The sequence below is a fragment of the Sciurus carolinensis genome, chromosome 17 (assembly GCF_902686445.1).
Source record: "Sciurus carolinensis chromosome 17, mSciCar1.2, whole genome shotgun sequence".
NCBI classification, from domain to species: domain Eukaryota; kingdom Metazoa; phylum Chordata; class Mammalia; order Rodentia; family Sciuridae; genus Sciurus; species Sciurus carolinensis.
This window is the reverse complement of record NC_062229.1, coordinates 43,446,703-43,461,872: the sequence shown is the minus strand read 5'-3', so window position 1 is coordinate 43,461,872 and position 15,170 is coordinate 43,446,703. Positions and strand designations below refer to the sequence as shown.

Genomic DNA, 15,170 nt, shown 5'->3' with positions numbered 1-15,170 from the left:
GAGGGAAAAGGTACATGAATTCCTCCTTCTGGAGCCTCTGCTGATTCCTTCAGGTCTTACTGCTCTTCATCTCTCCCCTTCCTATTTCACAAGTCTGTTACGGAGATCAACTGATCAAAGTGGGCATGCATTTGAAAAGGTATTAAATATATTTTATATAGGTAGGACTATTCTTAGAAATAAAACATGGTTTTGGCCTCTCTGGCTCCAAACATCTCTTCATTGAATACTGATAGACCTAATCTGATTGTATTAAAAGGAGAAATTCAGTGTCTTTTGAAATGCTGGTGGGTTAATGCTGATGTTAATGACTCCCATTCAGTCTGTGGGTACATAGGGTATTTGAATCACTACCAGTGGTCCCTCCAAAGATTGGGGGAAAAAAAAGACTGAAATTATGCATGGAAATGTAGCAACTTTAATTAAAATAATTAAAACGAACCCCTCACATGTTCACAAGATTTTTTTTTTTGTTTAAAAATAGACATTGGGGTAGAAAAAACAACTTTGAAGTCTCTGCATATTAAATGGTAAATACAATTACTAGAATAAAACTACGTACGAGGACAAAGTCTTCTATTATATCATTAAGCTTTATCTCCATAATGGATATCAGATAGAAAAAAATATATGTACAGGGATCTAAGAAAAAATATATTCTATGTATAGAATACAAATATAGAATATATTCTATTTAGAAAACATATAAGAATATATATATGTGTGTATATATGTGTGTGTGTGTGTGTGTATGTTTGATATGAGTTAACATGAGGTATGAGAAATACTATCTTGTTTGACTTCCATTAGGATTTTTCAGCTGTAAGGACAATATGTAATTTGACATCACTTGAATCTGGTAGGTATCTTACTACAGCTCATAGCCTTGTATACCTGTGCATAGGTCCATTTGTCCACATACACAATATGGATTTATGCTCCTGAGGTCAAGCTCAGGTATGGACAGGTCTCTGGGTTGCAGGTGGACCTTTGGGGAAGGCCTGCTTTTGGCCTCTGTGGGTCCTGATGCCTTTTCTTGCTCGTGGGGGTCCTTCCAACATTCACTCTGGCTTCTTTTCTCTGTGTTAAATGAACATGCTGGGCCAGTCCAGCTGGCCATGCCACTTCTCTCCCACAACTTGCCTTATGATTTTTCATTTCCTGGCTGTCTTCTCTCTAGACTCTGCCTTTTTCTGAAGTCCTATCCATTTTTCAGGACCCCACTCAAGTTTGGTCTTCCAGACATCTTGCCAGATGATCAGTTCTACCTCAGCTGAGCACACATGGCAGCTCACATGTCACTTCCATGCACTAGACATTACTTTCACTTTTAATTGTAGTTATGTAGGTGCATATTGAAGACAAACTTCTCAAGGGATTTGGGAATAAGCCTTATGCATCTTTGTCTGTTATGTACAAGTCTTTGGATCAAATGGTGGAGGACAAGGCTTATTACTGAAGCAAATGAATAAATGTGTGTTAATATGTCTAGCCAATATTTATTGAGCAAGTACCATGGTCCAGGTCTAGTTCTAGATGCTGAAATTTCAGGAATGTAGCATCAAGGGACTTGTATCATGAAGAAGATAAGGAATACATAAGAAAAATACATTCACCACCAACTTTAAGACCAGAAGTGACAGGGTGTTGTCAAGGCCCCTTTGAGAAGCAATGTGCAAGCTTTGACTGCAGAATGTCAAAGAGCCAGCTGGAGGACATTGAAGGAGGAGGGACAGGAGGCTGATATAGGTAGAGCCCAGTGAGGACTTGGGGCAGGCAGGAGTCCCATTATGCTGGCCCCCTGTGGTCTATGGAGGAGACAGGCTTATTCTAAATGTGAAGGGATGCCCACTGAAAGGGTATTTGTGATTGTTACAGTGGTAGGGTGCTGTGTGTGCCAAAGGAATAATTGGCTGGCAACAGCAATAGTTTGGGTTGAAGGGGGCTGGACATAGGGGGAAGCATTTAAGATATGTCTTAGAGAGACTGAAGACAGGGGCTAAAGATGCACAGAATGTGGAACAAGGAAGTCAAAGTGACTCTTCTGGACCATAAGAATGGAGATATTAAAAAAATTTTTTTTAAATTGCTTGTGCAGGCTTAGCACCTGGGTGGCTGGTGTTATCTCAGTTGTGACCAGTTGGCTTTCTGCTTTGACTCTTTCACGAGTATTATTTGAGGTAAGCAGGAAAAATGCTGCTAGTTTGACCTCTTCAAGTCAGTTCACAGCTGACTTGTTGGCTTGGCCTGGCAGCTCTTTGGCACATGCAGAGTGGGATGGGACCAGATGGGACCTTTCCTTCCTCTGAATGTTCATTGGGTGTTATCTTGTACCTTTGAAGGGCTGGGCAGGAGGACCTGGGTAGATGGCGATTCAGGGTCCTGAGACTTGGGACATGACTAGTGGCTCACACTTTTCCTGGGAGGTGGTAAGGGTGGGAGGGAAAACGTATACAGTAACCACATACATGGTTGTTAACAATAGGCCAGCACCCTTAGACCTATTACCTAATGTTATTTTTATACCATTTGTAAGGCCGTAAGACAACTAGCCTTATAGAAGTGAGACAACTTAGAGTCACACAATTCAAAAATAACAGAGGTGAGTCTGGTTCACACATCTGTTCCTCTGACAAGGCTCCCCTTCTTTCTTCTGGGGTGGTAACTTTGGGTGATTGATGCCTTCCTGACTTGGCAGTACTTGTGCTATGACCTGTCCTCATAGTACGCACATGACTGCGTCACCTACGTTGCTGCTCATGCCCCTTCTCTGGGGCTATTCCAGTTGGGAATGTGGAAAAACAGACAGTAGCTCTGGGAGGGGGGCATACTAGGACAGGTTTGCCCGATTCTAAAGGTCATATTTTATTTTTTACTGTTTTAAATTTATTTAAAAAATTTTTTTTTTACAGACTGCATTTTGATTCATTGTACACAAATGGGGTACATCATTTTGTGGCTGTACACGATGTAGATTCATACCATTCATGTAATCATACATGTGCATAGGGTAATGATATCTGTCTTGTTCCACCACTTTTCATACCCCCCCTCCCTCTCATTTCCTTCTACATAACCAAAAGTCATATTTTATACTTGGGTAGAAAGTCTTATGTAAAGCCACACCTTTGCATATGAACCAAGGGAGGGGAATAATGATACAAAGTCACCAGACACTAATAACAATGTTGTCAGGCAAGATGTAGCTCAGATGGGGCCAAGTTAAACAGCTTGCTGTGCGCCCCCCCCCCCCCCCCCCCCCAGAAGCACAGAAGTGACAACTGGTGGAGAGACCAGCCTTCCCTTGTTTGGTGCAGACACTGCTATCTGTCATTAGGTTTCACATGCTCGTTGTTGATGGCAAAACTGGGCATTACTGTAGCCTCAGAGATTTGAGTGGATTGGAGAAAACTAGACAATTACACGATTTAAATGCTTTTGCCAAAGTTTCCTTATTGGCCAAAGACTCCTAATTTTCTCAAAACTCAAATGTAGATGTGAAATCCAGATCAAGCCACCCATCTCTCTTTTCTGGTCTTAGAGTGAAAAATGATGAAGTAGCTTCTTTTGGGACCTAAGTTACTTGCTCTTCCATATAAATGAATACTTGGAGTTTTTATGATAATATGTAACTTTTAATCCCCCATAGCATATTACTATACTATTATCACCATAGGCCTTTTCAAATATTTTTTCCAGCACAAGATTGAACATCAAAACATAAAAATCAATGAAGTAATTTGTGTAGCAGTGTTGAAAGCATAGAGGGGGGTGGTGGTGACTCCGCCATGCAGGAGGTGCCAACCCTAATGCATAAAAGCCTATTCAGTCCCCAGATGCCTTTTAGTACATGTATACCATTTAATAAAGCCAACTCTAGGAAAGGATTCTTAATGTCCTCACAGGAGTAATGCACTGATTAAACGAGGGAAAGGTTCACTCTGAGCATCAGCCCTTAATTGGGGTTGCCCCTTTGTATGGAATATCTATCAATATGTCTGGACCAGGGAAACTGTACATTCAACAGATTGAGTTCTGTTCTGGTTATCTGTTACTGTATAACAAATTCCCCTCCCCAGAAACAATAATTTCCAGTCTTCCATCCAGCTGCCATTGAATGGCCATATAGGCTGGTATCATCTGAGGGCTTTGTTTTACTTACTTTTCTGGTGCCTGGGTTGGTTGGGAATCTTGCCTTGCACGTGGCCTCTGGGCCTGGCCAGCTTGGGCATCCTCACAGCACAGTGGTGTCAGAGCACTTGAATTTTTTAACATAGCAGTTGGCTTTCCCCTCCAAGAGACCTAAGAGGAAGCTGCAAAGCAGCTTGTGACACCGTCTTAGAAGCATCTCTTTTGCCCAAATGTGCTGTTTAAAGGAATCAGACCAGGCCAGGTTCAAGGAGGGAGAGAAATAGATTCTCTCCCTGGGAGAGAGAATGGGCTGTGTACACAAGGGGAGAATGCGATTGTAACCATGTGGGAGGCGGTGAAAGGAATGTGGTCCCACCTCCGCAAGAAGATGCAGGGCCGATGCAGGTACAGACTGTTTGGCTGCTAAAAATGCAATTGATTGTACAGATTGATGGGACAGTGGAGGAGTTCTGATCTCCCCCGCTACCCCTCTAAGAATCAATGACTCAGAGAAGGAGTTATTTATATTTGGATCAAGAGGGACAATTTCTTGACCTGATCAAGGAATCACAAAAAGATACATTTCACATCAGTTTCATGGGGGAGGGAGGCTGGTGGGTAAGAGCTAGTGCTCAATAGACAGTATCCTGAAGACGACTCCCTCTGGTCTGGATCACCTCATGGCCCTGAAAGAAAACTCAGGGCAAATTGTTCTGTGCCGTACCTTTCTTGATTCTTTCTGCAGTTGATCAGACCCATGAAAACTGTCAGAAGGCTTTAACTGAAGCTGGTTCTCATGGCTAATGTCCTGTCTTTGATGAAGAAAACCACAAAGCATGGAGAGGTCTGATTATATTTAGTGTTGTAGGTTTAGTTTCTTGACTTGCAGACGTGACTCAGATGTCACTTCCTCAGAGAGCCCTTGTCTGTTTAAGCATCCTAATTTGGAGAAATGAAGTCCCCTCACTTCCAGTTCACAAGCACTCTGTCCCATGCTGCTGTCCCTGCACTCAGCACTAGCTGCTTGTCTCCCTGAACTGGAATGTGACTGACTGACTTCTTGGCACATAGAAGCTGCTCAGTAAAGTTTATTTGTTCTAATTAGTCACACATGACAGTAGATTTCTTTTTATACATCTTACATAAATGGAGTATATTTTCTCATTCTTTTGGTTGTACATGATGTAGAATCCTACTGGTTGTATAGTCATCCATATACATAGGATAGTACCTAGTCTAAAGTAATTATATTCTTCTATAGCGTCAATGTTTCTTAAAAAAAAGTCTTCAGAGTTTGGAAAGAAGTTGCTAGTGACTGCTGGAGGTTTTGTGATCTCCGTTAGTGAATACCGAGACTAAGATCCATTTTCTTTTTGAAAGTAAATAAAATTGTAAAATTATCCTCAGGAGAAAAGTCCAGATTTTGTCCCAAATCTTCCATCAAGCTTGGAATTCAGCTTGAATTCCATTATTGGTCACTGGGTACTACTTGAAGTCAAAAGGCAGCATTAGACCTGAAAGTGTTTTTTTTTTTCTTTTTGGTATCGGGGATTAAACCCAGGGGCACTTAAGCACTAAGCCACATCTCCAACCCCTTTTGGATTTTATTTAGAGCCAGGTCTCTAGAGTTGCTTAGGGCCTCACTAAATTGTTGAGGTCGGTCTTTAAATTCGTCATCCTTCTGCCTCAGCCTCCTGAACCAGAGGGCTCACAGGCATGCGCCACCACACCCAGCTTTTCTGAAAGGGGTTTCTAAATGTCCATTTATGGCTGACACATTTGGGCAGGGAGGGATTTGGGGATATGGTTAGGCAGGACTCTATCTTGCTAGGCTCCCAATACATTGGGTACAAGTAGTCTATTCATTCAGTGGTTTTGAATTTCCTGGCAGATGTATGGGGTGGGAGTGGGGATGCAAGAGGAAGGCATTATGAAGCTGCCCCTCCAAGGCGCTGTGTCCTTGGGAGGCTCCTCAGGTCTGGGCAGGTGGTCAGGTGAGTGAGGAGGAGTGTGGCTCTTGGAACCTACTGCATTTGCCACCGCCACCCCATCTAGCTGTGGGAGCTTGACACATTTCCTAAGCCATCTCTTCTGTGAAGGGGGATGCTGTCTGCCTGTAGGGTTGGTGCAGGGCGTTAATGTATGGAAAACACTTAGAACAGTGCCTGGCATATGGCAAGGGTCGCAGAAGGCTTTGCTAAACACTGCTGTTAGTGGAAGCCATTGACAAAATGCTGCACTGTTCTTTCATTATAGCCGCATTGCGGCAGGTGGATTATGTGCAAGCTTTTTCTTTCCAAAAACTTCCTGTAAGGTTAATTATGTTTTTAAAAAACACTGTTGCATTATAACGTTGATATTGAGGGACAAGCACAATTATACCACTGTATCTTCTTGTTTGGATGGGCAGGCACTCAGATGCTTCCTGGGGATATGGATTCACAGGATATCAGATGCCAGGGCTTCATGTCTTAGCCTAAGAGCAGGGTCCATCTCTGAGATGGGGAGATACCAGCTGGGACGGAGACTCCATCTAACGAGGTGGGTAGAGAGCCTGGACTTGGAGCCAGAAGTCGTTAGTGGGCTTTTGGGGCCTGGGTGAGCCACTTAAGGCCTTGGGCTCAGTTTGCATATCTACAAAATGGGGCTGGTGATCCCAGCTTAACGTCAAGCCCTATGAAGCCCAAATGAACAGTGGATGGGGGCAGGCCTTCACAGTTGCCCGTTTTTAGAAAATACCAAATCCCAATCAATATTCAAGGGCCTAGAAAAATCTGTTTTCCCTCCACCCCTACTTCCTTATTCTCATTGTTTTCTTTAAAAATTTTGCTTTCTAGAGGGCTGAGGATGAAGCTCAGCAGCAGAGCACTTGCCTAGCATGCGTGGGCCTTGGGTTTGATTCCCCACCACCCCAGAAGAAAGATACAACATTTTTGACTTTCATTGACATAATTTTTTAATTTGGGGACTGAGGATGGAACCCAGGATCTCACAGGGCAGGCAAGTGCTCTACCACTGCCCCTGGAACCAACTGACATAAAAATGTATTTGAGGGATGGAACGTTTATCCTAGAGGCTCTTCTAAGGAGGAATGGTCTTTGGAGCAAGCCTAGAGGAATAAGAATGTGTATGGTGGGCATGTGAGGGAAGCCAAGAAAGCTGGCAGGTATTGAATTTTACCAGTCATCCCAAGACAGGTCTCACTAACAGCAATAGCAAACTGAGGCCTAAGGTCTAAGAAACTGCTTTGGAACTCAGTGAATCACAGAGTAGATGGCAGGGATGGCGGTTATGTCTCACATAGGCCTGACTGGAATCCTGGCTCTGCCAGTTTCTTGGCTTCCGAGTTGCAGTCTGCCTATCAATAAAATGGGACAATAATGGTCACATCCTTGAGTTATGAAAACGAGCAGAGTTGAGATAGAGTTGAGACTGAGCTGTGTGAGGAAACCTTACCAGGAATTTCCGTTTCTGCTTCCAGTGGCTGCCTTGGGCATTGGTCGCCACGTGGGCTTCGGTGACGGTTTTGATGAGCTCCCATTCCTCATCCGTGGGCTCCGGTTTGTGCCCAATGGATTTCTGCAGCTCTTCCCGCCGTCGCTTCTCTCGGTTCTCCTCTATCAACTTCCTCTTGGCCAGCCTCTTGCTGTCATCCAGCACCACTGGGAGAGGGAGAGAGATGAGACCCACAGATGCTCACAAGACACGGGGTACCCTGCATGTCCTGGAGCCTCCATGGAGGGGTCACTGATGCACAGGTGGCTCAGTAGTTGCCGGGCAGGGAAGCATGGGGGTCACACTGAGGCATTTTCTCCTTTTGGTAGAAAAGTGCCATTGTCTAACCTAAGCCCAGGTATAAACTCCCAGTGCCCAGCCAGGTTATCCCATCAAAGTCCCGAGGGAACTTTGGACTCTGGGTACCACAACTTGACAGAATGTGGCTCTCGCAAAGAGCAGAGAGGTATAATCTGTACTACCTGTAGGATCACAGGCAGATCTATCTAGCCAATCTGAATTCCCTCTCAGGATTTCTATTCTCTCCACCTTCTTTAAGAAACTTCAGGTTAAGAAACAGTTCTGGAGCAGTAATAGGAGACTCCTAATTCCTTCTTCAGAGGGAAAAAAAAAAATACCTGAAGAGTTAATTGAAACATGGCTGGGTCTATCTTGGACCTCACAGGTATTCACTATACATTATTCTCTACCTGGTCAACCCTCAGTGCTAAAGAGCCTAGTCTTTGGAATCTAGAAAGACTTAGGTTAGAATCCTCACACTACCACCATCTGGCTGCATGACCTCTGGCAAGTTACTCAGATTCTCTGAGGTTTCATTTCTTCTTATATGAAATGGGATCAATAATACCCACTGTACAAGGTATTCAATGAAGATAATGCACTATAGATACTTAGTCAATGTAGCCACCACTTTTATCATTTGTGCAAAAAGGGAAATAAAAAGAGCAGGTAAAGAGAAACGTATATTTCCGAGGTTAATTTCCAAACCAAAACCATTGCACCAGACTCAGTAACTATCAATGGAATGGAAAGGCTCAGATCTTATATTCCACAGTCAGAGTATTTTTAGAACTGGAAGGGGTCTTAGATGTTATCCATTTCAGCTCATGGCCCAGGTTCCTGACTCCAGTTCTACCTCATCATTTTTCTAGAGCCACATGACGACTTGGCAGGGAAAGAAAATAAGCAGATGTAGCAGGAGGAAGGGGACTGAGGTGCCTTGTAAAATAGACATTAAACCCCAGATGATCCAGGCCGGACTAGATTGTCAAAGTCATATGAGCTTTTATAGGTGGGGAAAATGTGAATGAGCCTGTTAATGTCATTTGGTTCACTTACTAAAGGGTGATAACACCCCTAGCTCCATTGCCCAAATGCTTCCAGTGTGTCCGAGATTGCTGCATTTGATATGTGTTAGTTTAACCCTGGACACAACTCTTCTGAGGGAGACACCAATTTTAGAGAAGGGAAACCTGAGGGTCAATGATGGAGGTCACACAGCTAGCTAGTGGCAGTTCTGGGACTTGAACAGGAGTTTTTCTGATTATCATGCCTGAGCTCTTAACGTGCCTCGTGAGCAGGAAGAGACACTCAGACTGTATTTCCACAGTCGGATTAACACTGGGTTTTTTAACCCCATACATTTTCTTATCTTAAACTTCCCAATGAAACAATGAAATGGATATTCAGTAATAACGTTTCTTTGTAGTGACATATTTAAGCATTTTGTTCCAAGTCAATCATATTCACACATTCTTATCGGGCATATTGTTGGCAAGGGCTAAAGTCTTTAAAAGATAAGGAACATTCACAGCCAGAGGTGGGGATTAACTCGGGATTTCCAGCCTAACACCCTAACTAACCCAGCCCTCTTCCTTTTTGGAAGGTTCTCTACTCTGCTTATCAAGCAAAGCAGGACATTTCATAGATTTTTTTTTTATTCCTCCTGAGAGAATTCTATTTATCATATAAACGTAATCCATGAGGATTTCCTCTTATATCAGGAAAAAGCCTCATTGCATTTTTTTCTTTTTTTTTTCCTCTTTCCTTGGTTTTCCTTTTTAATTTTTAGCGAACAGTAGCAATCACTCACGGATGTGCAAAATGTTATGGCTGTAGAAGTCACTGATACTGAAGCCTGGTGGAAGGGAAGCTGCATGTACTGACTGACACGATTATTCTTTTTATGATTAATTAAAGTGACTGGTGTAAATCCCTTGCACAGTGTGGGGAGGAGAGACCCCCCCAAGGGCTAATCTCATCACCATATGCTGTGGCACTCGGAAAACTGGGCAGGACAACTTCGACTCGGATATCTTTATGGCTAAAAATACAAGCGAGCCACCGAGAGATGACTCATGCAAGAGCACTTGACTGAATTCTCCAGAAATTCTTGAACGTGATGTTTTCCACCAGTGCCCCGTCTCTCAGAATGCCCATAACATAAATTCCGATTTCTGCGCTTGAAAAAATAATAAGAGGACAAATCCCCTGGGCTCTCTCCAACTGAACCCTGGATATGAAAAGTTACTTAGCAAGGTCAGTGGACAAGACCTCTCCTTTGTAATGTGCTGCAAACTGTTGCCGCATGCACAGCAGGGATAAGTGAACCCCTTGCCATCATCTGGATACTTTGAGAGTTGATAAGACAGAAGTAGGATGGGGCATGGGGCCCCGGCTCCTACCTCCCTCTCAGCGCTAAGCCTGGGTATGGAGAGGGAGGAGTGAATGGGAATACCAGGTTGCCCCCTTTCCATCCACACAAGTTCCTGTTTGCTTTTCTGTCTGGTTGATCTTGCACCAAACCCTTCCCCAGTCAACACTCCTCGAAGAGGTAGCAAATGAAGATCTACTTACAATCTGTTGCCATGCCAACATAGATGCATTTCTTAAAGCGACATTCCTGGCACTGATTTCGCGTGACTTTGTCTATAACACATTTTCCTTCATATTTACAGGAATAGGATGGATGGAGATTTTTCTGAATTGTTCTTCTAAAGAAACCCTATGTGGAAAAAAAAAAAAAACACCCAGATAAGTTTCATATTTTCTAAAAGTAAATGATTCTGGAATTTTGTATCCATAACACTAGGAGATCTTGTTTTAGACCTTAACCTGTATTGGGAGCCTCTAGCTCTGCATCCTCAAATGTAAAATGGGGGCCCCCAAGAGCTAAAGGAGATGTCATAGGTCTATGGGGTCAATACCTTTGTGCCATTTATTCAAGAAAATGAAGCTAATGGGAGAATCTAGTGCTTGTTTTTATTTTTCTATACATTGAATAATATAAATTATTTCATAGGATGTTATGATGTTGAATTAAGCTACGGGGAACTTGAGACTGGGAATTAAAGGAGCTGGATGCTTTTAATGCTTATTATTTGGCAATTAAATAGATGTACTTTTAGAAATTTAGTTTAATTCTTGTTTTGACTCGAGATGACCAATTCTTTTAGCCTTTCAAACAATAGCACTGAGTAGAAAATTCTGGGTTTTCTATCACATTTTCCCTGTAGCTCATTTCTCTTCATAACCTTTTTCTCCAGTGTCTGTAGACATACACCCACAAATTCAATTTGTTTTTCCTTTCTGAAGGGCACTATTCAGTTCTAGGTTTGGGTGACTTATATAACATTTTCAAGGGGATTGTACCTGAAGCTTTCTGGACATGATTTCCAAGTTTTGGCAATTGTACTCTGAATTGCAGGAACTGATACTGGCAGCGCTCACTGAGAGGATCACATTGCAAAGTGCCGTGGATGCGAATATTCCATGTGTTTCTGTCTTCCCCACAACCCTGGTTGGGGGGGGTGCTATACTCTTAATATCCCCATCATTGGGATTAAAGAACTAACTAAGCCGTAGACAGATTCAATCTGTCTTCACATCACATAGTAAGTTCATGCTGGAACTTGACCTGCAACCCAGGAGTTGAAATCCAAATCTTATTTCGTTTAACCACTTACATGATATAAAATGAAGTGATTTTACTGTGTTATTTAAATGAACAGATTATAAGTAGTCTCTCCCCTCCCCTTGCCCCTCCAAAATCTTTCTTTTTTCTGTCTTGGCAGATGAGCGAGTTTGAAGGAGTTCTCTACTGAAACTTAAAGGGGGCCTGTTACTTTGTTAAGGGAAATTGTGGGCTGGAAAAGCTGGCATTCAGTCCACCTTTTTATTGTCCCGGGTAAATTTCTTTGGCTTTGGTGATGTCCATATGCCCACTTGCATATTCCTCCCCAGACACAAAAGTGCTTCCTTACAATGAAAAGGTCCAATGTAGGATTTTTATGTTGGCAAAGCAGAAAATAAAAGGAAAACGTAGGGGATGACTGAGACTTAGAGGCTTGATTTCGGTAAATCCTTTACCAGTTCCATTGTTCAAGTTCGAACAGAAAAACTGTCACATTATATCTGAGTTTTGCATCCTTAAACACTAGAGTTCAGGGGACTAGGGGAGGCGGATACACAGTTACAGGATCCGTGTGGTCACTCATGGGGCAGCTGTGTGAGAGGGCAGCAGTGTTGCCCTGGGTGTTCAAGGTGGGCAACTCCTATCACGGCCTCAATGTCAGAATAGGTCACAGGAGTGCAATGTAAGCTGCCCTATGAACTTCCCTCCTCCACCTGTTACCCCATGTCCAAGGAGGACAGAAGAGGGCAAAAGGAACCCAGAGATTACTGGTAAGATGCAGGTCACAAACTGGAGGAGTGGGTGGAAAGTCTAAGACAGCCAGTGAGGATTCCTACAACGGTTTTTCCATCCAAAGTTGGGGTGACCCTTTTCTCCCTTATAGTCTTTCTTTTTGGGCCCCGGGGATTGAACTCGGAGGCACTCAACCACTGAGCCAATTCCCAACCCTATTTTGTATATAGAGACAGGGTCTCACTGAGTTGCTTAGTGCCTCACTTTTGCTGAGACTGGCTTTGAACTGAAGATCCTCCTGCCTCAGCCTCCCGAGCTGCTGGTATTACAGGTGTGCACCGCCGTGCCCGGCTTCCCTCAGATTCTTTCTGATGCTGCTCCAAGAATAGGGCTGGGTTGGGGGCATCCTGAAGAGTCTGCACTAAGGAGTGGGTGAGGTGTGAAAGCCAGAACAAGGGTAGTCCCCCACTTCTCTCCAGAGGCCATCCTGTGCACTCTTTAATGGAATGAGTGAAATAACTTATACTTTGCATATTCTGAAAAAAGTCTGGTGGTGCCTTGTTCCACCGGTCATTGTTCTATCTTTCCTGCACCTGCCTCTGATGACTTTTCTTGGGTGCTTATGGACCTATTCCCTTTTATGCTTTCCCCCCATCCTGAGCTGTCCTAAGGCACTCTTGGACATGAGGAGAGACTGCTTCATCTCAGTTAAATGTAAAGATGCTCAGCCCCTTAATTTTAAAAAGTGGCAAAAATTAACTCTGGGAAGCAAACTTGAATAGAAGAGATTTATAATTGGCTACTTATTTCAAAAATACTTTTAGGGGTTTGGGGTGCAGCTTGGAGTTAGAGAGTGTTCTTAGCATTCCCTGAGTCTCTGGGTTCAACACCGAGAGCAAAACAATGAAATCAACAAAAGTCTTTCTGAGGTGAGCCAATGAGAGAGGTCTATGGAGTAATAAGGACTTATACTTCTTCACTGGTTTGTTGGTAACCAGAGGTATCATTTTTAAAAATGAACATCAGACATGTTTCAGTACATCCTGAGAAGACTAAGATCCATTTTGTAGTGCTCTGAGATGATGTGCTAATCGGTGACATAGGGAGCTGAGTGTCACCCTCCTAGTTCAATATTTGGGGAGCTGTTAAGCTTTGGTTCTTTCTAGAAAATAATTGTGGAGCAACATAATTTTTTTCTACAAAAGATGCATTAAAAACTGGCACAACACAGCAGAGAAAATATTGCCAAAAGATTTCACTTTTGTCAGAGCAAAAATAGAGTTCTACCCCATAAAAATAAATTGCATGTTTAGGCAATATGTGAACATAGACTTGGAAAAAAAAATCTTTTGCCACTCTTAAAAATGGTTTCATTTGAAAAAATACCCTTTCTCCAATTTACTTTGTCATTACCTGCCTGCCCCCCAACACTTTGCCCCCATCAAGGAATACTCCTTTCTAGTTCGATAATGGAGGTGATTCTAGAAACAGAATTCTGATCTGGAGATACAGGCACAGGCATTGAGAAATCTGCCTTTTGCTGCATTATTTATTTTTTTTGTACTGGGGATTTAACCCAGGAGTGCTTTATCACTGAGCCACAGCCCCAGCACGACCCCCCACCCCAACTGCCTTTTTTAAAAATTTTGAGACAGGGTCTTGCTTAGTTGCTGAGGCTGGCTTTGAACTTGCAACCCTCCTGCTTCAACCTCCTGAGTTGCTGGTGTCACAGGCATGCATCACCATGCCCAGGTTGCTACATGATTTTTCTTTCAAGAAAACCTTAGCTGAATTGAGTCCCAAATATCCAGTGGTTTTGGGAAAAGAGGTAAGTTGATCTTAGCAAGGCAGGGACATGGGTTAATAGGCTCGATTCCCTCTTTAAGTCAATTGCTGGTAATGTATTCAAGGCACATTCAGCCTGGAGAGTCACTTTGGGGAGTTAAGTATTAAATGGAATTTTCATTAGATTCTCTCCCAGAATTCAAAATTTGCCATATGAAATGATTTAAAAGAATTTCAATGCTGCATAATAAGGCAGGTAAAGCCTTCTGAATTGAGGCTAATTTAGGAAGGAAAAAGGCTAGTTTCAATTACTAAGTTTTTGGAATGAGAGAATGTAGCCAAAGTTACATGGTTTTATTACTTGTAAATCAAGGCAATAAAACTGGGCTTTTAAGAGAGTCTACAAGTCTCCTAATTAATAAATAGCTAGGACTTACTTGTAATTAGCTTCATGAAATTCCTTAAGATGTTATTTTCATGGACATAATGGCAGCCTTCAGCCCAGTCTTTGTTAAAGAACTACAACATTCAGATCAAAGGGGTCGGGTGAATGGAAGGTTATGTAACCCATGTCTCAAACAACAGCGTTGCAGATGAAAGGTCTTGGGACCTTAGACGTAACCTCTTTTCAGTGGATGTATCACATCAACATTATAGGCAGGCTTCTCTAGCTTCCATATATGAGAGGAAACCTTTGAATTCTTAGAAAATAATGTTATGTGCATATATAAATATACCATGGGGAATTTCACCTTTATCCATAGGTAGAAAGAACCAATCATAAATAAATAGATAAGCAAAAAGAAGACCAGTAGAGAAAAGGGGGGACAGAGAGGAAGGTCATCATAAACTGAAATTGAATTCCATGCATGTATAAGTTTGTCAGGATGAACCCAACTACTATGTATAACTATAAAACTCTAAAAAAATATATAAGCAGGCTTCTCCTAAGCATTCCTAATTTTATTCACAAAATTAGGGAATTTGCATGGAAAATTATTCCATGAAATGAACTAACATGTTAATTTTGGGGGCTTAGTGGGAGGAGGCACAGGGTATGAGCAGAAGAGAGGAGGTAAGATGGGTGAAAGAG

General features: G+C 42.6%; 1 protein-coding gene across 4 annotated transcripts in view; it reads right to left on the bottom strand.

The window, feature by feature from the left end:
• The window catches only part of Thrb (thyroid hormone receptor beta), a 376,546-nt gene that overhangs the window by 17,943 nt on the left and 343,433 nt on the right, over window positions 1-15,170 (bottom strand). For all 4 annotated transcript variants that reach the window (XM_047530284.1, XM_047530280.1, XM_047530281.1 and 1 more), the window contains exons 6-7: window positions 10,504-10,651; window positions 7,588-7,793 (exon numbers count right to left, since the gene is read on the bottom strand). In XM_047530284.1, the coding sequence (XP_047386240.1) occupies window positions 7,588-7,793; window positions 10,504-10,651 (354 nt within the window). The remainder of the gene's footprint in view (window positions 1-7,587; window positions 7,794-10,503; window positions 10,652-15,170) is intronic.